Source organism: Corvus cornix, chromosome 7 (assembly GCF_000738735.6).
Source record: "Corvus cornix cornix isolate S_Up_H32 chromosome 7, ASM73873v5, whole genome shotgun sequence".
Lineage (NCBI taxonomy): Eukaryota > Metazoa > Chordata > Aves > Passeriformes > Corvidae > Corvus > Corvus cornix.
Genome location: NC_046337.1, coordinates 17,814,278 through 17,841,495, shown reverse-complemented (window position 1 = coordinate 17,841,495; position 27,218 = coordinate 17,814,278). Strand labels below are relative to the sequence as shown.

Below are 27,218 nucleotides of genomic sequence, written 5' to 3'. Positions count from 1 at the left end.
AGCTGGCATTTGGTATTTTCAAAGGGCAAAATGTATTTTTTGTTTTATGACAAATGAATGTAAAAATGTGCATGCCTTGTGGCCTAGAGGACAAAACAGTAGGATCAATGTTCTTTTTGTACTCTATGAAGCTTGAGATTAAAGTCCCCACTGATAAACTGAACATTCTTTAAAAGTGACCAGAAGCAAACAGTGTCTGTTTGCTGCTACTTTATTAGAAAGATACCACTGAGAATAGCTAAGAACACTATTTGATCTTAAACAGGTTGACCAAATTATTGCAGTTGGCTCCAGTACATGAGATGCCTTCTGCAAATTATTGTTTCTGGTTATAAACCTTTATAATATCTCAGAATGAATTATGTATGTATTTCATGTTTTCTTTTCTTTTATCAGCCTTGATGTTCTCATTTCAAGTTTCACCCTAGCCTCCTAATAATGCAATATTGAGGCCATTCAGACACTAATTATGCCTCCATGGCTTTCTTGAAATGACTAAATCAGCATCAGTTCTATAATTATCATTAGTAAGTTTGTATCTGTGCCTCACACCACATGAAAAGCACAACTTTAAATGATTTATGAATATATGCATCTGTAACATCGAATGTGCGCTTTCTAACACTATACATACAGAAGGCATAGAGATACTTCAGACATATGTACACCGGTATATATGTTCTCAACTTCACTGAACTCTGCTGGGTATCTTACACAAACACAGCCTGATTGTATAAAAATTATTGCAATGTGATTTTCTTAATAGATGTATGTGTGAGATACCATCAAAATGAGTGTATTTAAGCATCCTGACTATTTAAATAGTACAAAATATAAGCAAGTGTTCGTCAAGACTAGTGTTCAGACTTGATAATTTCCTGATTTTCTTTATGTTTATATAAAGTCTAGCAAGAATGACTGGCAGAACAGAAAGAAGTATGCATATACAATTGCAATTCCTCTATATTTTTGTTGTTTCTCTCTTTGAATTATTGATGTTGCCAGTAGTCATTTGTCAAGTAAACAATCAAGATACATATACTATACTGTTACACTTCTGTATGTTTGTAAACTGTTTGTGCTGCATGCTTACATTTCAAGTAAAAGCAAAAATAAAAGGAGAATACTCTAAAATAAATAATATTCTTAAATTTTTAATAACAAAGTTGTGAAGAATATTAAACATACAACTTAAAAATAGTACATAGAGATCTTATAGACAGCTTTGAGTCACTTATACCCTTCAGAATCATCTCTGTATTTGGGAACTGAGAAACATAAGTAGACCTACACAACACAGCATCTTGTGAGAGGGCACAGAACTTCATAGCCCAGTTCGGTCTCTGATAACAACTGATTTCTGAATTTCTCTCCTCCCTCCTATCCTCTCTTCCAATACAGATTCTTTGTTTTGTATGAAAAGTTGTGCTGATCACTGGCATTTTATGACCTACATTATTACCCTCTAGGTAGCAGAATGATAGTGCCAAACTAATTATTGCATTGTCTAATTTTAAATCCAGGTCTAGCGAGATTAACAACTTGCACATTAATTCTGAGCATCAACAGTGCGCCTAACATAATGCAGTTTTAAATGAAAGAAGCCTGCTCTGAAAACTTTTATATACTTTCATCTGGATCATCAGCTAATGTAAATTACTACAGCACCATTGACTTCAATGGAATTATGCCAGTCTTCCCAACTGGATGATTTGGCCTTTTTTTTTTAAATTCAGGAAATGTTTCTGGTTTGAGCCATGTGAATGTCAGAGGGGAAAACATTGATTTCACTTATAAATGTAAGATCTCATCTACGTAAGCCCAGAACGTGTCTGCTAAACTCAGTGGATTAATTCCAGATTTTCATCCCTGTAAATGAGATCAGAATTGGCTTGGAATGTGCTTTTGGTTCCTTGACATCCCCCTCCCCCAATACAAATAGTCTCAGTACAGAGACGGATTTTTCAGTTCTTCCTAATTAAAATTTAAAAGAAAAAAAAAAAGATAGAAAAAGAAGGACATTCACAGTCATGGAAAGTGTGAAAACTGCTTTGTAGATAGGTAGAAAACCAGACTTGGCAGTGTGTCCTTACTTGCTGTTTCATCCTGCTAATTTTTGTGAGGAAACTTATGTGTTGGAAAAACATAGAAGCTCCCTGTATCTGAATGCTGTCAACAGTCAGGCAAATTTGGATCTAAAATGTAGTTTCAGATCCTAAAAAAAAAAAATATTTATTTCATGTATTGAAAAGAGAAAAAGTCCTGGAGAAGTGCTGAACCATGTCAATGTAGCAAGAAAATTAAATTGTGTAACACAGTGGGTATAAAGTTTCATTTCATTGGAAAGCTGCTGAATTGAAAAGATTCTTAGACTATTTAAGTATCCTTTCAGCTGCATGGAAAGAAAAAATATCATCAACAATCCCCTCCCTACATATTTGGCATAATAACTGGCAGAAAACATATAATAAAAATATTTAGTTTGGCATATTATATTCCCAGAATCAGAATCCTACACACCCAAGGTTGTGGTACTAATGGCATCCTCTGCATAGCTGCTAGAGGGCTATGTTGACCCCCATGATAATATTCTGCAGTACTTTGACTCATGTTTAATTCTGATTAAGTTGTGCAATTGTATCAATTTAAGGTCAAAGTCTTGAATAAATTCTTCTGTGAGAACTACTAGCAGGTCTTTTAAAATTAAAAGGACTCACATGTCTAATGGTCTTATGAGAATAGAATTACAAACGGTGATCTTTGAAATAAATTGTAATTTTATGGATATTTATCAAGAGAATTTATTGTATGAGTAATTTGCTATACTGTAAGTACTGCTTCCAGTTTAGTGACTTGTAACCAAAGAAAAGAATGCAGCAGCTACTTATTTTTGTCCTTGCCTTTAGTACTGTTGATTTGAAGTGGGGAGAAGGTTTCTACGGGATATTTAAGGTTTGTGACGTCTTACTGTGCAGTGAGGATGACCTGCAAGTTGTCATGCTCTGGCCCTGATCCAGCAAAGCACTTAAGTGTGTGCTTAACTTTGAGCATTCAAGTTCCATTTACTGTAATGTGATTACTCACGTGCACAAAATTAAGCACGTACTTAAGTGCCTTGTTGACTGCAGTCAGTGCTGCGCATTTAGCAAATTTGATCTTTTAAAGGAAGTTAGAAGAAGAAAGTACAAGTTAGCAAGATTTAATTGTTATATTACACACAGTGGCATGGATGATCTTTCTAATAGTACAAAACCCAAGAGTATTAATTTACTTTGTTAAGTTCTTTGCCTCCTCAGTGAGACAATATATTACTTGCAATGGAAGAATAGCATTTGTAGAACAGTTGTGTTGCTCAGGTTATCTGAACAGAGCTATTTGAAGTCTGAATAGTTTTTTCTTTTTTCTTCTTCAAAAATGTAAAATAAACTTGTCTGAAATGTTGGTGCTTTTGCATGTTAGAAAGGTATTTTATTTTGAATATTTGATTAAGGCTCATAAACATGACATTCTTAAAAATGAATACCTAGCATGAATGAAAAAAATATTTACTTGTTTGAAAAGCTGTAGAGAATGAAAAGCTTTAGAGAAGACTGAACAGATAGATTATGTTATTTCAAGACTTAAATACACCCACATCAACACCAAAGGCAATATTAAAACATTAATAATAAATTATTATATATATATTGTATTATAGGTCATAAACCTTGTTTTAATTTTACTATTAAAATAATTTCATACTGTGAAGATCAATAACATGGTGTTGGGGTGTTACTTAGAGGAAGATATTTGTCTTAAAGTAAGGGAACTTTTACACATTAAAAGAAAAAAAAAGTGAGTAAAAATTTTCTTCTAAAGCAACAGCAAAAAAAGCCCTGTGGGTATTTTATCAGACACGCAGATCCTATAGCATGTAATTTTTCAGGGAAACTTTTTCATGTGCATGTGTGACTTTGAGCAAGTCCACTGTTCTGCTAAATTTCTTTTTTTCCCTTTGATTTCAAAGTTGATTCCATTGTAGGGTAAATTAGAGATTTTTTAATGTACACTTGGAGATGAGATACAAAGACTTTTTGATATCAAGTGCTTGGAAAAAGTACTTGGGAAAAAAATTGCAGTTTTGCAAGCGTACTATTATTTGATTTTACTGTTCCACTCCCTCTCCAAAATAAAGTGTTGGGGTTTTATTTTTTTTCTTTGCAGGCAGTGTCTAAATTAAGTCATTAAGTATTAAGCATTATGTAAAATACATTTTGGTTATTGGTAATCATTAATTGTGGGCTCTCTAGTGGGATATTTAGAGTCAAAGTTTCATTGTAAGAACCTGTTTCCAGTTGCTTGTTAGTTTGTCAAACATAAACAACTGGGCAGCAATTTTCATGCCAAATATCTGCCTTGGGCTGTTTTTTCAAAACTTTCAGCAAATGTGGTCAGCTGATTCTCAGAATGCACTGAGGGAAAATCTGGTTTGCTCATGTTAAGAAATTTTTGAAATATTTTGTTGACTACTTGCTTGTACTGGGACTTGGTGCTTGGGAAGGCATATTCCTCTTCCACCAGCCTATGAAAGTCTTCCTCAGTCTGGAGAAACCTGAGCCTCTGTAAAAATGTTTGCATATTTCATTTGCCACTTCTTCAAAGATTCTGTGTGCTTTTTCAGTGTATTTTTTCCTGGGGCTTGCAGATCTGAGCAGGATTTGCTCTCAGTTTTCTCTTTCCAATTGCCAGTGGTGCTAAATACAAAGAGAATAAGGGTGTCCATCAGATGTTCTCCATCTTCTTCCTGCAAGTCACCAGAAAACATAGAATAGGAAGCAGTTTGATTGGAATTCAGAAAAGGGAGACCATTAAGGAAAGTGAAAAAAAGAAAAGCAACAAAAGAAAATGTGTCCAGACACAGGAAAAAGGCACAAGTCAAAGGTCATAAAACGTGATGGTAGTTTAGGACAAGGACTTATGAGTGAGACTGGTACTAGACAGGGGTGCAAATGCAAATGGGAAGGATTGCAATAGATATATGGAATCAGGGAGAAAGATGCTGGCAGCAGGGCAAAAAGAGTATTTGTAAGGCCAAGAAGGCGTTAGAGACAGGAAAAAGAGACATAATGTGTTTGTAGATGTCATTCCTGTGTCTTGGTCTTGTGTTTTGGACTGTCAAACATCTCTGAATCCTTCTGGCCTTGTGTGGGCACCTCATCCTCCTCTAGTTCAAATAAGGAGAAGGTGTTTTAAGTGAGAACAAGATATTAATGTTTTTGTTAAGTCAAACTACAGGGATTAGTGTCGTTTTAACCAGTTAATGAACAGCACTGTGAAAAACAGAAGAAGACAGAGAACAAAAACCTTAAAAACATTCAATTCCTTCCTAGAGTTCCCCAAGAGGGACTTTCTGTATTAAAGCTTGCTTTAAAAAAATGGGGAATTGTAGTAAAAATGCATTTGTGACCAGGGTAAAAAGTATTAAGCACTCAAAATTCAAGAAATGCCAGAAGGCATATGTCTTGTCAGATATTTATGTGACAAACATCTATATATTGTTCTGTTATACAGAGCACTTGCTCAATGAATATTTTTGTTGGATATTGTGAACAACTTCTCCTCAAGGACTAAAATGGAAAATAGAAGTGACTTCAGTGGACCAATACTTTTACGATGCCAAAAACATCAAATATTCAGCAAGATTGTAGAGAATGACCAGTAAAGGGTTTGTCTGGAAATCTCACTGAAAGAAAGGTGATTGATTAATACAGAAGTGGAAAAGTACAAAGAAGAGAACAAAAATATTGGACATGCTATCCCTTTAAAACTCCAGAATCTAAGCCAAAGTGGTTACAAGTTGTAGAAGTGATCTGCTTTTACACACAGCTAAAATGCAAAGTGCCTCTATGGACAGATGTTCTCTATATAGTTTTTTCCTTCTGACACAGGAATGACACTAAATACAGTGTTTGGTCATAGAATCATAGAATAGTTTGGGATGGAAGGAACCTCAAAGTTTGTCTAGTTCCAATTCCCCTGCCGTGGGCAGGGACACCTCCTACTAGAACAGGTTACTCAAAGCCTCACCAAACACCTTGAACACCTTTGGGGATGAGACATCCACAGCTTTTCTGGGCGATCCATTCCACTGTCTATTTTATTCACAGTAAAAAATGCCTTCCTAATATCTAATCTAAGCATACCCTCTTTTAGTTTGAGAAGTCAAGTGATGTTTTGTGAGACTAGGTACTGTCCAGTTCCTAAACCAGCAGGCTGTGTGTTAAGGAGTCCAGGAAGACTCTATGTGTTCGTGGCTTATTCACTGACCTAAGGCTTAGACGTGTTTGAAGTGAAACTGTGCAGAACAGTGGTTGGCTAGAAAGAAGGATTTCATCTCTTGCAATCTCCTGGGAAGAACTTAGAAGTAACATGTAACAATATTTGGAATGTATTACTCCTCTGAGTTTAACCATTGTCCCATTGTTTGCTATGGGACTTTTATATGACACTAGTTCAACTGAGTGTTAGTTGCCTGTATGCAAAACAGAGACAATTACTTATGATCTATACTTATAAATGCTTTAGGGCCACACATGTCATTGCCTCTTGGAATCTGAGCTCCAGCTACCTGTGGCCTTGCACTCATGCTGACACACAAGACTGTGGTCTGAAAAGGCAGCAAGTGAACATTTAGCTGCAGAGACTGGAGTTCTGTATGATGACCACTCTAGTCAGAGAGGCCCAGGAGGGGCTATCCTACCACACACATTCTGGAAAAGTCCCAGCATGTAGGATCTGGAGCCATCTCAGCTGCTCAGTGGGGATCCAGGTGCTATAAACATCTGATTTGAGTTGTCTGAGCTCTTAAACAGATTGTGCTCCTCACAAAGGAATAAAATAATACCTACAGTCACCAGTGACCAAAACTCCAAAAAAGAGCACTTGCAGCCTGTTTATTGCAGCACATCCTAGTAGGCAATGACAACTGTGGTTACCCCACATGAGGCCTGAGAGTGGGAGACTGGAGGCATTTCCCAGCACAGAGGGAGGGAGACAGGCAGGAGGCCCCACCCTGGAGGTCTGCACTGCCAGCGCACAAGGGGAGTACAGGTGCTGCCAAATTTCAGCATTAGAAGTCAGACACTGTCTGCCATTTTGAAAACTTCCTCTCATTTACAAATAAAATCCATATAATTAATGTAAAATCACTAAAGAATGTATCACTGTTGTTTTTATTATAATTTTTAAAAGCCTTTACTAGACCTACCAAGTAGAAACTACGAAGTTCACATGCATCACATCAATATCCCATAGGAGCATAGTTAGATGTTTTTGTTCTTTGTTTTCTGTGATTTTTGTTTTGTTTCCACAATTCAGTTGGTTTAAATGTTATTAATCTAGATTTGCTGAAAAGGTCTGTGAACCTTTCAAAGAATCTGGTCTGAGTTCGGAGTTTGTAACAAAACCTGAAACCAGGCAAGTTTTATGTGGTTTTAAATTTCATTGTAAACATTTCACCTAGATGTTGAAATAGGCTCCAAGTAACATTCCCAGTTTGAAAGTCTGTGAGAATTTCCCATTCAGAAGGATCAGGACTGGTGGCATTTTAAACAAAGAGTGGAATTCATCCGCTGTACATATGAGCTGAACAAGGCCTTCACTTCAGCCTAATTCAGATCTCAAAATAAAAACTTAATATAGTATGTCTTATGGTGACCTTCTGCACAGAAATGAATGTCAGCCCATACAAACATATACTGCATGCCTATTGTTTCAACTTATTTTAATGTGGCAGGAGAAGCCTGAAGAAAATAAAAATATAGGTATATAAGATGAAAAAACTGAGGTTAATGCAGTACAAAGATTGGTAAATACACTCTTTATTGGTCAAAAAGTTTAAAAAGCACTTGTGCTTATCAACTAATGCCTTATGGTAATTGCCAGTTGTTGTTTTCCTACAGGTACAAGTCACAGAGGTCTGTAACTGCAAGGAACTCATCTTCCACTTGAGAGAAAAAGTGTATAGTGCCATGTTTGGGAAAACAGTGGGAAAAGAAACCATATGTATAAAGTAGCAAAGACAAAAGAATCCTTTTTATGTTTAACAATATGATTTTTAGACCAAGCTCATGACCTTGGGATCGATCGTGATGACTTATTTTCAGTGCCTGGTGGTGGCAACAGTAGCAGAGGCAATATGCTGTGTTGCAGATTTCAGCATCAGAGACTTCTAAATGTAACATGTATAGTTGGGTCAAATTAGCGAATACCAGAGGCTACTGATGTGTTACCTGCATTTGGAGCAGTTGTCTGCTTGCCAAGGTGGCTGCTTAATACCCACAAGCTCTTGTAGAAGGGACAGTGAGCAGCTGTGTGCACAGGCAACGGGCTGACCCAGCCTCTGGGCCTGTTGCTCAGAGCCACTCGATGCTGAGGGCAGGGAAAAGGTGTCAGAAGAGCATGGTGCAGGCTGGACCACAGCAGGTGCTGTGGCCGGGTGTCTCGCCTGCTGGCTTCTCTGGGCAGCTGCCTAAAGCTATTTCTATAGAATTCTGTTGCTATAGCTATGTTGCAAGTTCTAAAAATAGCTCTCTACATCCCAAAATTCAGTTTAACCATGTTTTCCTGTGTCTGTTTTGTTTTACCTGGGACATTCTGGGAAGCAAAAGCAGTATCTGCTCCAAACCAGGTGCTTGTTTCAGGACACTTTTGTTATTCCACCAGCAGTGCTCTCCTTATGTAGCAGTTCTAGAGTTATGCTCAGCTGTCCAAGTGAGCCAGGAACATCTTCCATACTCTTAATAAGCAGAAGTCTGTCTAGCCCTTTTGGTTTGTCCTTTTATTTCCAGTCTTTAGGCACAACTTTGTCACCCGGGCTGGCTACAGCCTCCCAAAAGCATGAAAGGTGCCTATTTTCACCAGTAGGTAAAAATAATTTTTGATTGACTAAATCACTTCATGGACAGCATCACCTAGACAGGCCTTCCTGTCCTTTCTTTTCCTCCTCCATTACCCGGGTAGGATAGGGACGGGCTGACAGCTCACAGCAGCTTCTGCTGGCAACTAGTTCAGAGTTTTATTTAGGCCTACTATATTACTGCAAAAAGAAACAGATGGGAAACGAGCCTATTCCCACTCCTCCAGATGCTAATCCCCTGGGACTGGTCTCCCCTGCCTCCTCCAGAGCCTTAACTGCCTCTACATCCTCCACTTTTACTAAGAAAATTTAATCAGTCTCCTCTATATCCAGGACGGACAAACAACCCTCCCAAACCATCCTTAACTCCACAGCAGGACAAGGAAGAGAGGAAGTGAAACCAGTCCAGCAATCTAAACCAAAGCCCAAGAACAGCATCCGGACAGCGTGGCTTCTTCCCCGTTTGAAGGTAAAAACGCTCTGATAGTCCCAGGTGCAAGCCCAGGAATGTGGATCTGTCTCGTGGGAAGCTCTCACTCCCCCTTCCACAGCTGCGGTGACAGGGAAGCGGGCGCGCAGACGTGTGCGGGGATGGAGCGGGGAGAGCAGGGTGCCGGGCAGCACCGGCGCACGGGGTTCGGCCGCGCCGGGGAGACCCGTGTGTGAGAGGCAGGGCCCGGTCTGTGCCGCCAGGCCACGATATGCCCTTCCCTGCCAGCATGAGGAGGCTGTAAAGCCCGTCTAACAACCCCCCCCCGCGGGGAATCCCTCTGATGCAAGGGGAGTCCCCGGCAGCTGTGGGCCGGGGTAGCTGAGCTGGCTCCCTGCCATCCCCCGCCGAGCCGGGTTGGGAAGTGCGGGGAGAGGGAGGTGTGGCTGCCGGGGCCCCTCAGCCATTGCCGGCTATCGGGAATGCCTCGCCGCGGCTGCTAGCAGCCGGGCTCCGGCGGGCAGCGGCCGGGGCTCCCCGGGAGCAGCGCGGGGCCGGGCACGGCTGCGCGGCCCCGCCGCCGCCGCTCGGGCCGGGACGGCACTTCCACCCCGGCCATTTTCCTCGGGCGGGAGGCGGTGGCGACCAGCGAGCCCCGACGCTGCCCGCCCGGGGACGCGGCGCAAGAGCTGCTGGCCAGGGCAGCCACGCAGGCCGCTGCCGGCCGAGCCGGGACACCCCACCGGCCCCAGGCGGGGAGACGCGGGGCGGCCGCGGCGGAGCGCAGGCGGCCGCAGCCGGGAGGAACCTCCGCCGCCGGAACCCGCCCGCCTGCCCCGCGGGTGCGGGCCGCCGCTAGGCCCCGGCCCCGCGCCGCCGCGCCTCAGGGGAGCCCCGCCGCCGCCGGCGCGGAGGGAGCCCGCTGCCCGTTGCCCCCGTCCCGCCACCCCGGGGAGCGGAGCCGCGGCGCGGACATCCCGCCGCCCCCCGCGGGAAGCGGCGGCCCCGGCGCGCAGGACCGCGGAACGCCCCCGCCCCCCGCACCGCTCCCCCTTTGAAAACTGATCTTTGGCTCTTCGCGTGAAAGTGATTTGAATTTGGCTCGGCGGCGCTCTGCGCAGGCGTCCAGCTGCTGGCATGCTGGCTCCTTGCAAAGCAGCTGTTTTGGGTTTGAAATTCCAACATGGCAGAGGCTGCAGTCAGTCTTCCCTTCAAAAACTTGGAATGATTTCAAATCATAGGCACCTTCACTTAACCCGAGCCCCCATTCATCAGCAAACACATCGGATCGATGCAACTCTAACCTATCGGGTTCTTGTACCAAATCTCCAGGTAAGAGGATCTTCTCCCCCCCCACCCCCCCCCCCCCCGCCCCAGTCTCCCTACCATCGTTTTAAATTTTATTAAATCTTAAAGCTCTCCGAGACAGCCGCGTATTAATCGCCTGTTCGTGCCCTAAATATTTTGCCTAATTTGCGGTCGTTTTCTGATACTAAGCACTCCGGTCTGCTTGCCTGATCGTAGTCTGGAAAGTACAGATATACAATCGCAGTGCATGGTTTTTCCTCCTTGATCATTGCCAACAATAGTAGGCAGATTAAGAGTTCGCGATTGCAAGCTCCTTCCCCACCTCCTCCTCCTCCTCTTAATTGGATTTATTTTTAAGTTGCTTTGAAAATAATAAACTGCAGGTAACGCGGGTCTGGACTTTGAGACAACTAACTTCTGACCAAATAAGTGCAAATAAGAATCTCGCAAAACAAAAGTTAGGTTTAAATTACTGTGTCTTGGATGGGGGGGGGGGGGGAGGTGGGGGGAGCAAGAATATGTCAGAGGAGCTGTTGCAGTAAAATGTAAGCACATCATCTTGGAGGGGGTACAGCGTGGTGGGCGTATTGTTGGCTCAGGAGGGAGAGAAAGATGTATAATTTAATGGTATATACAATCCACTGATCCTATTACTATCCTCCCTGGAGCTCTTGTTAGTTTCAATGGGAGTGAGTGAAATTGACATGGACTTGCATTCCTGGTCATGTGCTTTTTTTCCCCCTTTCTTTCTTCTCTTGTGATCTGAGATCCCCTTTTTGTTGATGTTGCTTTCCCACTTAATTATATGCATGTAGGTTAAATGAATACCTGACGAAAGGGCCCACGTTTCAAGGCAGTGACATTTGATAGCTGAGAGGAAAAGTGGCTTTAATGAAAAGCAACCTTTGGAATTCCTGCTTGTGAAAAATCCAATTCAGCTTTTTGTGCTGCCAGCAAGAAATGATCAGTAGCACCAGTGTTTATGGTATGTCCGTTTTGGGATCTACTTCCTTTGCATCTAAATAGCAAAGACAGATTTAAATAGCATGATAACGCACCGAGGACTCTGCATGCAAATATTTTGTAATAAATACCTAATGTTTAATAGTATATTTTCTTGTGTATATATAAGCATTTTTTTTCTCTTGCTATCATTTGTTTGTCGTTTCTGCTTCGATTATGGCATTAGTTTTGTCCATTGTATTGATCTCAGTTGTAAAACCTGAAGTTGCATGTTACCAGCAGTGCACTATACACACCACTGAACTCCAATGGTATGTAAATTAGTAAAACTCGGGGAGTGGAGAGGGCAAAAACGTGTAGCAATGAATAGATACACCTACACATCTGTGTGCTCGTACATACGTGCCTAAAATGCATCTTTTCCTTTTGCAAACTAGTATTTTTTTAGTATTTATTGAAACTCCAGCTGCTTTTCCCTCTCTTACTTTCAGCGTAATCATCTGCTAGAGATTCTAACTGATGTGGAGTGAGGGAATGTTTTGCATGTAAACAAACAAAATTACTGTTGTGGCCGAATGCGTAATACGATTTAATGAGGAGTATTTTATGCTCAGTTTACAAGTGTCTGGTTCACACTGCTCTGCTCTCAATGCTTAACAGAATGAAATAATCAGGTGCTGAAACTGGCTTCATTTTAACGGTCACTCTCCAGCCCCCCATGCTGCCCCCTCCTCCAAAAAAGTCAGATAAAATGGAGCATGGGGAATTTCAGTAGAGCTCCTTGTGGTGCAGTAGATGCACCTCTAGGTATGCAGTTAGGGCTAAGGAAGTAACAACAAAAGTGACTATTAGTCTGTTTTGTGCAACCAAAAAGGGGGTATGTTCACTTTTAATTGTGTGTGATAGTAACAAATAAGGATGGAGAGAGACCCTAGGAGAGAGAGTGTGTGCGTGCGTGTGTGTGTGTGTTTGGGATAAGGGGGAGGTCTGGAGTGTGTGGCTGATGATCACTTGTAATAACGCATCTGAATGCAAGAAAGAAATTGAGAGAGCAGTTGCACAATGTACACTCCTATTTTGATGTTGTAGGTGACTGTATTGCTAAACATATCCCAGGTGCTATATGATGGGAATAATCTGATTGCATTTTGCATTTAGAACTTGTTGACTTTGAAGCGATCAATAAGGCAACTGTTTATTTTAGATGCACATAATTTGCTCTGAGAAATGTTTTAAGGAGAACAAGCAAGCGAGAGCAGAACATTTTTTTTTTTCTTTCTTTTTTTTTTTTTCCTAGAGCTGTTGGAGCAAATGTGATTGCCAGATGGGAGATTTCCCTCTGTGATGTTAAAGCTGTAATATATATTCAGAGCAGATTGGACTGCTGCTTGTGATGAGGAGGATATTACATTTATAAATTTTAAATCGGGAATCGGACAGTATGCTGAGAGCTGAAATTTGATGGTGTGGACGGCTTGGACTGTTAAATGCAATTCCCAGATAATAATAATAATTATAGTAGCAGTAATATATGTATGGATAATAAACATGATACTATTAGGCAGCTATATATATTCTGTGGTGATTAAGTATATATTTCCAATATGACTTCTCTCTTTCCTTGCTTCCCTAAAATGTTAGGGATTGGGGGTGGTTGGGAGGGGGTTTTAAGAGCCCACTGTTAGGAGAAATCAAATATAATCAGGTTCCTGTTTGAGGAAAAGTTTTGCTAAAATTCTTTCTGCAAATTCGTCTCTTTCTGAGTTTTTGTTTTGCCCGTGCATGTGGCCTGACAGTGCCACAGTCCTGAAAGACTGGAAAGTGGGAACTAGTCACACTCGAGCAGCTCTGCTGTTGCAAATTAAAAGTGTGTTGTGGTCAGGAAATGAAAGCTACAATGTCTCTTTTGAACAAGTCGTTTATCAAGAGAAACATCTATCAAGCAGTGACTTGTCACATTGATCCTCTAAAAGTTAGGTCCGAAGTGGAAGCTGCTTTGATGTTTTTGATCCCAATTTTATAAAATTGAGAAAGCTGGAGAGAGTAGGACTGATTTGCACTTAAAAATTGCTGTGGTCTGGGCATGACAAAATCATCAAGTATCTCTTATATAAGAGCTGGTAAACTAAGGAGGTATCAGATCTTCTGCCTAATTTTTATTTTCACATTGAAACTTTAGCTTTGCCACACAGGCAATTTCTTTTCATGCTTCTGAAGATCCTGTCTGTATGAATCTCTCTCTGCATTATTTCATCGGGGATATTTTCTTGCTTAGGAATACATCTGTTGCTTCCAAATGGAACCTTTTTTGTTGTCTTTCTGATGGTATTTATAGAGTTCAGCTTGAGAAGGCAATTTTTTTCCTCGCCACTTAGTCTTGTTTCTTCTTCTTCTATTTGTAATCTCAGTTTCCACCTCTCATCCCTGTGAAGCAAAGTTTCTTTTACCGCCAAAGTAATGTTTATTGCAAGTAAGGTACATTTGAAGGTATCTGTTTGTATAGCTTAAAACATGTTAAGAGTACTGTTAAGTGTGTCTTCCCCTTCTGATTCTCTTTTTCTATCCATTTTTAGCACATGAACCATGCTTTCATTCTCAACAGAAGCAGTATATTTCAAATTGAGTGTAAAGTTGAGGTTGCAAGTAAAAAAAACCAGACCAAAACAAAGTCTAAAACTGCTCTTTTATCTTTCTCTGTTTCCAACCATCTAAATTGTCTAGCAACTTCACAAAAAAGTTCTTCATTTTGCATAAAGTTTGTGTCTGGATTATCAAGGAATCCCTTTGAAGAAACAGAGGTTTGGTGTTTGGTTGTTGTTGGGTTTCTGGTTTCTGTGCTTTTCTAGGCTAGGGTATAAGTGAAATCTTCCTTAAAGCAGGATGCTTTGACTTCTTTTCTTCAGTGTCGTAAATGAGACTAACACTGCTTATGAATACTTGATAGAGACCCATTTGAAAATAGGCAGCAAACAGCAGCGTGGTGGGAGTTTTGGTGAGTGTTATACTTGCTAATTAATCATGTTTGAAATGAAGGAATCATAGCATGGTAATAAAGGCTCATTGTTGTTTGACGTTTGTAACAGGATGTGACTCCTACATGAATCTGGTGGGTTTGGAGGTTTTGTTGTTATTTCCTCCCGTCATAATAAGATACCTTCAGTACTAGATCAAATTGTTTTTATTTATTGCAACATTGTGGAAGTACAGGGATGTTTGCTTCTTCTAGCAGCATTTTAGAAATATGAAGATTGTATTGTTATTGGTATTTTCATCATACAGTTCATGGGAGAAAATGATGAGTCTTACGTCATTAGCTGTTCTTTAAGCTTTTTTATAGTTAAGCAGAGACAAACATTTCTTGTGTTTTATTTTATTGATATAAAAAACCCTGCTACTTTTTTTTATTATAACTGAAAGATGGCACTTGATGAACTTTTGTGCCCTACTTGCTTATGCGTATGTAATAAGGGATAGCAACTAAAAATATATTCTGGAATAGTTTGTATACTAGCCCTTTAAAAATTGATCTGTAGAACATTTGGAGGGTGTTTATGTTTTCTTGGTTTTGTTTTTATTATGGCTCTTATTAGATATGTCATCTTTAGGCTTTATTTTTCACCTCTCTATTAATAACTGCTATATACAATGGAGAAAATCTCTTTCAAACTATAAAGGTTTAATTTCAAAATTTAATAAGGCTATTTTATGCTGCATGAACAAGGTTTGAAGTCTGCTGTTGTTTAGATGCTCTGTTTCTTTTTAAAATATAATTTCTAGAGGGAAATTATTCTGTATGGTTTCTGTCAATAAGTTTATTCAATGAATGCATATAAGAAGCATTGAATATAATGACTGATCTTTCTGTAGTCTTAATCATCAATTAGAAGGCTTATCTGCTTTTTAGGGGTGGGTTTAATGGCACAGAATCAGCATAAAATCTGTCTATATGAAACATTTGTATGTTGTTTATAACAGACTGAGTTTTGATCTTGCATCCCCAGATCTAATAATAGAAATATTTGGCTCTTTGCCCTCAATCAATATATCCGTTAACAGAAGAAACTTCACACAATACTTTCATAAAGTGCTGGCTGTATTGATACTGAGTTGATAAATTTAATTACTGGGGTTTTGCATTGATTCATTGATCTTACGATTGGAGGAAATTGTTCTGCAGACATTTCTGAAGTATTGAGGAATATCGTATGTCCATAAAGCTTGATTAATTGATAAATCAGCATTTTTTTTCCTTCTCAGGTATTGATAAGACATAAAAATAACTGTAAAAGAATTCGGAATAAGCTAATTAGAAATTCTCGTGTTACTAACAGAGCAGATGAGAAGCAGTACTATGGAGGTGAAAAAAGTGAAGTTTGAAGTGGAATTGTGCCTATTGGGCCCAATCCTTAGCTGGTGTGAAAAATATTTGGCTTTAAAAAGATACAATAATGTACAGTTCCCAGAATCTGGACCACTGTGGCTTGTTTGTTTGTTTGCTTGTTGTTTGTTTTCGTTGTGGTGGCTTGTCTTTTTTTTTTTTTTTTCCCCTCAGTACTGTTCTTTGACTCATTGGAAGCTGTTTTAAATTAGATATTATGGATGTATGGAATTTTAGATAAGCATCTGATCCAAAATGAATAGTATAGCTATAAAAGCAATTTGAAGAGCTGTAAATTCAGGATTGCGTATCCCTGATATTGTTGCAGAGTATAAAAATCTTGCTGCTAGAGATGCTATCCTCTAAGTGAAAACTTATCTTCCTTATGGGAAAGATGACTTCAGAGAACTCTCGGCTGGGAAAAGGCCCAGAGTTTTTTTTTTGTTGTTGTTGTTGCTAAAATAATAATTAAAAAAATCCAATACATAGAATTAGTTACAGGGATATTTTCCAGGTGAAAAACCTTACGGGAGTACTTGGCTCCATTTCGGTGAGGTATGCGACCTTTTCACCCTATGTCAATGATATTTTTATAGAGTGTGTGAGAAATGCGAGTATAAAGAAAATTCCTTAAGATAATTCAATTTTTATTTTTTCTTAAAAAAAAAAAAAGAAGTAAAAAATAAATCTCTCAATCAAAACAATATTTACATCTCCCTTAATGAAACCGATGAAACTGTATTCCTTTAAAGGATGGTAGCTAACAGAGAAAACCAGAGAAAACCACTTGCCAGATGTTACCGTAGGTTCGACAAATACAATCTTCGCCTTCAAGGAGCAGAGGATCCTACACTGGAGGTGTAATGGAGGTCACAGAAAACCTAAGTGTTTCAGTTCTTTAATAATTGTACCTGCCACCCCCCTGATTGGCATGTTGAAGAGAATATATATATATATATATATATATATATATATATATATATATATATATATAAATGTTTCTTAGAAGATTATATTTGCAGCGATCTCTTAAGCACAAGTGGACTTCACTACGATTGCTTCTAAATACCTGTTGGGGTTGGCCCCGCTGTGTGACAAGTGAGGGAAAATGGAAACAGAAATAGTTGGTCAATCGTGGTTACCAAAATCTTGAGAGACGTGGGGAGAGATTGGGCTTTTACAGGTCAGTTTGAGAATGGGAAGGATATGAAAAAGTGTAATCTGCAGAAAGCACCACTGATGAGGGGCATACGGAGATGTCTGCAGTGATGAAAATGTGGAGTCTCTGCTTTCGTTTTGCCGAGCTCTGTTGCTATGAGGTATCGGCACACACAGAATGGTAATAACAGTATTGTGTGTCTGTTCCGATAGTGCTTGGAACAGTACCTGTCAAACATCTCATAACACTTAACTAACTCTTTAATCATATAAGCAACACTCCTTACTACAAAAGCTATTGTATTTTTATAATAGAAAGAACAACCATACATTATTTGAATAATGGACTAAAACTTTGTTCTTTAAACCATTTTTCTGCAGAGGGGAAAAAGTTTCATGTGTCTTGGCTATAATTAAAAATAATGCAACTGCAGATGACTGTCATGTCACTGGCTGATTTTTAAAATGTTTTGTTTTTATAATAGTCTATTAAGTGTGTGGTCTGATATGCCGTGAAATACTGAAATAGCAATTACCAATCATATTATTTAACTGTAACTGAGAAACTCTTTTCTCAGTTCTTTTACAGTGTAGCTACTGCTAGCGTGTTGTTAGTTAAATTTCAAATACCCTGAAAGGTATGTGGACAAAAATGCTGAGATTATTTTGATATGATAACAAACTTTGGTAATGTAAGTACATTTTTGTTCCAGATTCCTTGAAATCATGTATTACTTGGACTTTTTGTTATCTGTTTTTAACCCTTTTGTATTCTGCTTTTAGTATGTCATGTACTCTTTGTTAAAGCATATGGCTCACTTTCTGTTGGTGAATTGCTCCATATATGAAGATGTATGCCACAGTTTATTTTGTGTGATATTTTAGAAAGTGTGCATGTGTTAAGCTGGTTATAGATTGGTGATGATAAATTGGTTTGAGTAATATGTATCTTACTTGTGTTAATACTTTAGCAGTAAGAGCATACTGTTGTCAAACTTCATGAACTAAGATAGTGGTCTCACATCTAATTAAGCAGAATCTGAATGAATGACTTCCTAGTACAGGTCACAATTGAACTTTTTGTTTTCTTTAGTGTGATAAAATGCTTAAGGGACATATTAATGCATGTTTGCATAACTCCTGCTAATCTGAAGGGAATTTGAAAATGAATATTGAGAGGAGATGGGAGAAAGGGCTGAACCAGGTGGGTCACAGAGGTTTGTGGCAGGAATGTATCTTCATGTTTTCATTCAAGTTGTTTTGGGGTTTTTTTGCCTGATTTAGGACAACTGCTGTTTGCCTTTTAATATGTTGGAAATACCATCCCTATTTTCATCTGAGACCTTTTTGCCTTTCTGTATCCTCCATTTTAACATGCAAGCAAGTCATTAATAAAAAAGCGTTTATACAGTGAGCTTGAATTGTCACTTAATAAAACTGAAAACTGTAGTGCTGCAAAGATATTCCTAGACAGTACAACTGATCTTGTGTGCTTGTCTTCTGGAGACATGGTGAGGGGAAGAGCCAACAATTACTTTGTATTACTGAACAACAGCAGAGGGTGGATGGGAATGATAAAATTATATGCAGAAATTATTAATCCATGACAGTAGTATCAATATTGACATTAAAAATACTATGAACTGGCAGCCCTGCTGTACAAACTGCTCTGATAGCTGTGCTTTTAGGTGAAAGTAGTTATTTATATGCCTTATGGCTCAGTGTGGTCATGTTGAAAGTATGAACCTACTCATCACAGATTCTGAGGAAGTGCAGGTTAACATCCTCTGTCTTCTTTAGACCTGTCTGATTACTTCAGCCTCCTGTGTTGACACAGAGAAAGAAACAGCTAGATTCTATGCTGGAAGAATAAGGTTTGCAAGCACTGACTGATATTAGGTATCCCATTGTGATACCTAAACCAAATTTAAAAAAATCAAGCATCTTTTTCAAGTTAGACTTGAGAAACAGAGAAAGGAACAGCAAAGATGTTTCTGAACACATTTGAAGGAGCGCCATTTACTTTCAAAAGAGATCTTTCCCATCACTTGTGGATAGCTCCACCATGAAGAGCAATATCAAAAGATCTCAGAAAAGTAGCTATTCTTTTATGTCTTTAGGAACTCAGATGCTTACAAGATTGTTTCTGAGAAAGAAAAGAATTGATCCTATTTTCAGTCCCTTGTTGTTGGCATTTGTGGACCACATGACTACATACAGTATTGTAGAAATATACTCTTAGTATGTGGATACAATTCTGTTTCCCCTTGCAGCTCTAAAATAACAGTGCAGTGTGGCTGTATGAAAACTCAGTTTGGACAATGTTTTTATTAATTTGTTTTGCACTCTATGAAATTGTTTTATTTAATATACATCTGGAGTTTGCTGAAGATCTTTAAGCTTAATCAATAGGTCATCTGCATTACTAAAGTAGAGAAATTTAAATTAAAACAGTCTGTGTTGTTTTTTATAAAAATATAGATTTAAAGTTACCTGTGATAATTTGTGAACTGAATATCTCCATTCAGTCAGAAAATTGCTGGATTTAAAATTCATCAAATTTAAACCATCAGCATGCAGTTCTTTTTAGTATGGAAGGAGACTAAATTTATTAACTCTTCAGCTAAACGAAGACTTGATTTACAAAATTAAGTGGTTTTGTGTTTACTAATGTTGGATCTTTATATTATAAGGCTTTATATTAACTTCATAACTACAGTGATACTGTATTGAGCATACTATAAATAAGCAGATATTCCATTTTAAAGACAATAATTTTTCATGTGTTCATAGAATTTCTGATAATTTTTTATTTCTTGCTCTTTACCTTCAATAAAAGCTGTAATAAGTATATTTTGGAAACTGTTCATGAAGCAATTAACCTTTTTTAACCATTGATTTTCATCTTCTTCTTTGACTTTCATTCATTGTATTTCATACTCCTGTCCTGTCTAGGCATTCTTTATTCTACAACACTGATTTATATTTCCACTTTCAGTTTAAAAACTTTAGTAGTAACATGAATTTTGTTGATACCATAGTCATCCCATCAAGCACTGTTATTCAGATTAATGTCAGTAAATCCTATGTAATGAGGAGTATGAAGCACTTGTCATTATTTGGCCCCTAGCATTTGTCAATGTGGCAGTCATATCAAAGGCACACCTTAAATTCAGAGGACATGTTTGTTGAAACACGTGGTTCAGTAAATATCAGAAGCCTTTGTTTTTTGAAGTTAGATATTGGTAAAATATATCTCATCATGTGCTTATAGAGACTGTGAATATACAGTGCCTTAATACATGACATTTTAAAAGTATTCACTAGTTAGAAATATTGAGTTATACTGTGATATGTTATCCATACGGTACAGAATAACAAATTGACACTAGTATTTATTTGGAGTAATAATTTTCACCACTAATTAAGGAAAGATGTTTTGTTATTGAGTAATTAGCAAACACCACCCCACCCCCACTTCCCCAGGATGTCATCTGCGTAGAGGTTGTAGAATTCACTACTTTCATTCATGACAGTCAAGTCCTTTTTGGCTAAAGTTACTGTTCCTCTCTGTTTCAGAGCATTACAACAGCTGCAGTTTGAGCTTGAAGGGTCTGAGTGGCTGAGATAACATCACGAATAGTATTGCATCTCAGCAAGTGCGATTCAGCTTTCCACTTTTGGGTGCTTGGTTATCAGAGGCACTGAGTCCCTGCAATTTCTATTGACTTTCGATACGCAGGTTTGCAACATATCTTAGAAGCTAGGTGTTCTAAGGAATTTCCCCAGAAAATGGTAGGTGTTAGCTTTTTTTGTACTTAAATGCTCCAATCTCCGTCTTGAGGTATTAATGCTGTATGATGGGAGAAACAGAGCTTTTGATTTTTCCTGGTGGTTGTAAAAACACATTTTAAATTCATCAGGACAAAAATCCATGCATTAATAACGGTATAAGGAATGATTCATTTGTGATTTTGTGCAGAGGAAACTTTAAACTGTTTGTTACTGTGTCGATGTTCCAAGGGGCAAAATGCAGAGTAGATGATGCTGTTCTAATTGCAAAATCTCCCTTAGTTATCTTCTCCCTCCTCCTGATCCTCTTCCCTTCCCCCTCCCCCTCATGGCTTTTTTAAACAATTATGGGCATTGTGCTCCTTAATGGTGCATAGTTACTGTAAAGATAGATGTCCTCAAATAATGAGTTTCTAATAATAATCAGAGGGACTTAGATTAAACTGGTTTTGTATAGAAACCTTACAGTGTGAAAGATCCTGAGATATATTTACAGCAGCTAAGCCTATTTACAGAAAACTAACCCAATTTTGTATCTGTACATGTGTGTGGGGCGGGGGCAGTAGAGGTGTATTGTCTGTGTGTGCCTACGTTTTTGTCCACTTGCTTTAAAGACTTCATAAGATTTTTTTTTTTTTTTTTTTGTTATGGTACAGATTTCTATTTTGCTTTCTGATAACAGAATATGTTTTAAAATCACAACATACTAATTAGCTTCTGTGTTTACACTGGAAAGCTTGCATCCCTTCAAATGACTTCTACCTGCACTCTTCTTTCGATCTGTTGCTTCCCCCATCTCCCATCCTCCTCCCCCACTCCCTGTGAGGTTTATTACATTAGATTTGTTGCTTTCTTCCTTGTTCAGAAGTTCTGAAGGCAAGTAAATGAAAGTGATAAGTACAGTAACAGATAATTGTTACTTTAAAGAGTGGTTGCTATATTGGTTGGGAATAGTATCTTTCCTAACAGGTACTGAATCAGCAAGGCTGTACAATAAAAAGAGCAAAATAGCTTAACTTATTGTTTAGGAATACATATGCCATTTAAATGGAAACAAACCCCCGAATCTCCCACATACCTTTTGGGGTTTGGAGAACAAAAGCTTACTTGTACACTCCAAATTCCCCTGGGCCTTAATTTGCAATACCATTATTTAAGCCTGGCTGATACAAACCCATTGCAGAGAAACAGAATCTCTCCTTCCTGGCTTTTCAAAGCCATTCCATGCCCTCTTCTCTCTCCACCCCGCATCCCCCAGCACCGCGCCCCCCCCCCCCCCCCCCCCCCCCCATTCCCAGCTTCTTGGTCTTACCCTGCCACTGTGAAACTCTTTTGTATTTGAAATGTAGTAAACAGAAAAATAGTGAGCTTCTAAAACACAGAAAACTGCCATTCTGCATGGTTTTACTGACATCTCTACCAACACATATGTAATTCTATCTTCTGACTAAGATCAAGGCTATAATCACTTTAATATCTGTTGTGCCCGCTACCAGGTGACCTGCAGTTGTTTATTGTAAAGATAAGAGCCCCTGATGTAATAAGTTATTTCTTCTCTAAGTCAGATCGTATAGAAAATACTACCTGTAAAGTGAGGAGAAACTTGTGCCCACTTACTATGCTCCTGGGGCGCAAGGCTCTCTGGATCTCAGCTCCTGGGTACAGTACTGGCATTGTCAGATACTCAGCTGGAAGCTGTCCTGGAGCAGAACTGGGTTTGGGTGTAATCCCTAACAGCTGAGAGTACATACAGGCATCACTGTAGCTTGATGCAGCATTGAGCACTACAGTTTTATTTATTTTGCTGCTAATAAAATGGCAGCCTACTTTGTCATTAAGAAGCTTGTCTTTTTGAAATAGCAATTGAGGTGCAGTATTGAGCATTTGAGTTAGTGGAAAGAGCTAAGAAATAGATGAGCTGCATTCCTGACTGTGGGTGGAAGGATGGTGAGTAATACATGCCTTGGCATGGTATCTGCCAAAAGCACTGCCCCCCCCTCCACTACGATGTTCTAGTTTTGAAAGGTGTAAGGTATTCTGATGGGGGGGGGGGGGGGGACCAAAAGGGAAAAATACTTCCAAGCAAATCATTATAGCATATCTCAATGACCATGCCCTACACTTAATTTAATTAGAAGACAACTGCACTGGAAAACTGGTAATTTTAGTCGTAGTTAACGACTGGTTCTCTCCTACCCCCACTCAGAACCGATTATATGCCATGTTGTATAATGTAATTTCTACAAGAAAATTAAGTATGAATAGGCTCGGTAGTATTGTGTCGTTGCAATAATGAAGTTTTCATGAAAGATATTAACTTACCATTTAACTATTTAGAGGAGAAATAACTACTTTTCGTCTAGTGTTTCTTTTTACTATATCAAACAGAAAAAAACCCGATATCAAATTGGGATATTTTCTAGAGTTTGTAAGCAAGAACTAGATAGCTATTAATATGTTCATTATGTGGTAAGAAGGCACTGAAGGGGGTGAAACCTTGCACATGCGTGTTTCTTATAGGATAAGTGTTTTCAGGAGGGATTTCTGTTATGTTGTAATATAATTTACTAGTGTATGAAATGGTATGGGAAATTCAGTGCTGGATTTCAAGCAAGAAAGTTTCCTAGTTAGCTGTAATACGACTTACTTGCTGTTGGTAGTAAGATAATAAGGATAAAAATCATGTATGATTTAAGGAAAAAAAAATCTATTCATTTGCATTTGTGCACCAAATTCTGCTTGGTGATATGTTTGTTGGGCTGAGCTATTAAGTGCTCTGTGGACTGTGTTTCAACTAGTATATGATTGACTAGGTATATTAGAGCATATTACTTATGCCAATGCAAAATTTGACCCTGGTTTTACCCTGAGATGTTTTTGCCTTTAAAAATATCCACACTTCATGAGTACTCTGGGGGGTGATAAAAAAATTCATTGTTTTTATTTGTAGGGTGTATCTTCATGTTAGAGTAACTTACTGAACTGATGTTGAATAGATTTTATTTCCTTATGTTGATTCCGAAGTTCAACTATGGGAATTGGTGTATCATCTTAAAATTTCAAATCTACATTTTATGCACTGTGCCAAAGCACCCATGAGCTCATTAAGCAAAGACTTTTTCAATTATATCTTGTGTTTATGCATGTATTTATACTTGACAGGAATCCTTTAGAGGTTTGGTTTGCTGTATTAATGCTTACAGTGTATTAGAGTACATAAAATATGCTTTAAAAAAAAAGAAAAAGAATAAGTACTGCTTACAGATCTAGTGCTGGTAGCTTCCTCTGTATTTTGTAGCTGCTGAACAGTTCCTTGGCCAGACATCCAGCCTCTATGGGGCACAGCAGTAATCTCCTCACCCGCACAATCATCTGCACAAAGTTTTAATGCTGGCACCTACTAAGAGAATTCTGTTTGTGTTGCATTAAAAAATCTCTGTATTCCTCATTATTCCTGGAGTTTTGCTACAGTAAGTGATTTTCTTTTATTTTCTTTTACCTTCTTTAATCTGGGGAATGTTTCTGTATTTGCTTTTTTTTTTTTTTCCCCTAGTGGTGATCTTTATGAAAGTAGACTCAAATCCACTATATTGCTCACTTGCAGATATTTCTTCACCTGGTAGAAACATTTCTTCAGGTATGCACTGCTCTTTGCTGTAGTAAAGACTACAGAAGCCAGTGCAGAGTATTTGAGACTTCCACAATTAAGTACTAAAATTTATTATGTACTAAAATCTGGATAATAAATAATCCAGGTGGGATTAAACTCAGTTAACGGTGCTCCAGTCGCCTAGGTTCAATTGCTCAACCCTTTTCTTTTGTGACATGTGAGGTTTTTATTCTCTTATAGATTAATGTTACTAATGTTGATATTTATGTGAAGTCATACTTGTTCTCCAGTTCACTGTGATTCTCTAGTATATCACTATTAGCAATCAGGTTTTCAATAATTCAAATTAATCTGATAGTCTACTTCAAATTTTCCTTAGATCTACTGATGTAGAATGAAATGAACAAGTATTTCTGGATTTGACACCAGAAATAAAGACATCCCCCAATCCATAGTTCAGTTTTGTTCTAAGAGTGTATATTAAGGGAGAAATGCATATTTAAGAAAAATTCATTGCACAGAGTGTCATTAACCACTTAGACAACTTTACTTAAAAGTGTAGTGGTATAAGATGGGCAATTTCTACTTGAGAAATTGCACGAATACAGCATTTTAGCTACAAATTTAATGAAGCTTTACTTCATTTTTGGGTTTCTACATTTCTGTGCAACATAAAAACAGAGGAAGGTTGTGGCCTTGTTTATTTTGTAGGTTACCTTGCTATGCTCAGTTCCCATTTTTCCTAACCTTTTCTTCAAAAATAATTAAAATAAAAGTTGTTTGGTATATGAAGTGTATGGTATCTGCCTTATGGGTGGTACTTGACCAAGTTTTGTTGGGGAAGTTTGACAACAACCTGTGAACAGTTTAGAATATTTAGGTAGTATGTTCCCAGATTGAAGCAATCCCGTTTCCAAAGTTTTTCATTGCTTCAAAATGTCAGAGTTTTTGTTAGTCTAAGTATAATGACAGTTTATGGAGATGCAGGGGGAAAATTTCCAAGACAGAGTAAAATCTGTGGAAGTGCTAGGTCAAACTTTTATGTCTTCATCACCTGTGACCAACAGACAGTTAACTAACTGGAGAAGTAACTGTGACATTGTTTTGTGATTCATCTAATCCTCTTTTTCCCAGGGGACTGAGACAGTCACTAGTGTGTCACTTCAACCTTGGCACACACCCAGGTTTGCAAACTTGGTTCTTCCTTCTGTGTTGTGGGGTGCAGCTCTGCAGTAAAACTGCCGAACGTACCGAAACCTCAATAAAGAAAGGAGGTGTAACACCTGGAGGGTGTCATGGTCAACTCCTTTACAAACCTAATCTCTGCAGGGTTAGGTGTACTCTTAAAGTAAGCTTTGGCCGTCATGGAAATAGGTTGGAAATATAGTTAGGGTATCTATTCAGTCTTAAATAACCAAGATTTTTGTTGACAGAGTTGTTTACAGTCAGACACTGGCCCTGCTGTTCTGCCTGGTAGGGACCACTCTTTTTTTGATAACTGCTGGTAGAGGATTGTTATTGTCCAAGTGTATCCCTTACTGTTGTCCTCCAAACCCAAATACCGTAGGCCTTTCTCTTCCACCCTATCAAATTTGTGGCTTTTACAGCTTGTTCTAAAAGGCAAAACAAAATCAGGCTGTGTTGAAGTTATCAGGGGGAAGCAAGCAAGTCCTGGAGCCAGAAATGTCCCCAGAAGGGATGCAGTGCCTGTGGTCCCTTCTGGGTTCCGGTGGGATGCCTGCTGGAGAGCCTCTGCCCATACCACCTGTGGCATCATGGTGGCAGGCAGAGCTAGCTGACTCATGGATGGTTCAAAACAGCAGGAACAAATGAATATGCTGTGAATGTATTGATACAGTTTATAGGATTTAAAAAGAAAAAATAAAGTTATGCTGGGAAAATAATTCAGAGTCAATTTTCATGGGGAATATTAAAGCACCAAGCAACAATGTAAGCTGAATGACAGGTCACTGACTTTGGTTGCTGGAAGTGTATGTGTCATGTCTTTGGTCTGAATTTAGAAAAATGTGAATTTTGTCCTTGTGGTGGAACATTGTACCTCTTAAACATAGGACAGGGGAGAAGAACAGCAAAGGATTTTTCTTTTTTTGCTCCTGAACAAATGAAAGCATGAGCAAAGCCATCTTGATTTTAAAATTCAGGCTCCAAATCTCTCTTTAAATCATTTTTAATAGACACTAAGTTATAAATCATCCAAGCAATTACATGAACACAGAAGGAGTGGGGCCTAGCCTCGGCTTCAGCCCCAGATGTTTCTTGACTACAATAATGGCCCAGCCCAGATATTTACAGCTTAATTTCTGGTCATGTGCACTTGTGCATAAATGGTCCCTTTTCCATTTCCAGTTCAACAACTGAACCACTTATACTGGAGCATGATTCAAATTTGAATGATGGCAAAATATGAATAGAGACAATTTACCTTTGGAAACTTTCAAGTCCATTTCCAATATTTAAAATGTAAGGTAACTCTTGAACCAGAGACTGATAGATTGGCCCCCCTTTCAAATGTTGTGTTCTTCATTTTTTTGTCCATAGTTGTATATAAAATCTGGTTTTATCCATTCCCATTTTTTAAAATTGTTTTTTTGTTGTTTAGCTGTGCTGCAGTTCTGAGTAGAGACCTTTTTTCCCTCCTTTTAATGCTATGCCATCTAGCACT

At 38.6% G+C, this 27,218-nt stretch overlaps 1 protein-coding gene across 3 annotated transcripts in view; it reads left to right on the top strand.

The window, feature by feature from the left end:
- Nucleotides 1-9,186: 9,186 nt before the first annotated feature.
- The window catches only part of FIGN (fidgetin, microtubule severing factor), a 106,228-nt gene continuing 88,196 nt past the window's right edge, over nt 9,187-27,218 (top strand). The window contains exons 1-2 of one of the 3 annotated variants that reach the window (XM_039555230.1): nt 10,327-10,658; nt 11,450-11,619. In XM_039555230.1, coding sequence (XP_039411164.1) covers nt 11,595-11,619 — 25 coding nt within the window. In that variant the 5' untranslated portion in view covers nt 10,327-10,658; nt 11,450-11,594. Of the gene's footprint in view, nt 9,366-10,326; nt 10,659-11,449; nt 11,620-27,218 lie in introns of those variants that run through there. The other 2 variants (XM_019290588.3, XM_039555232.1) reach the window with 2 other exon arrangements.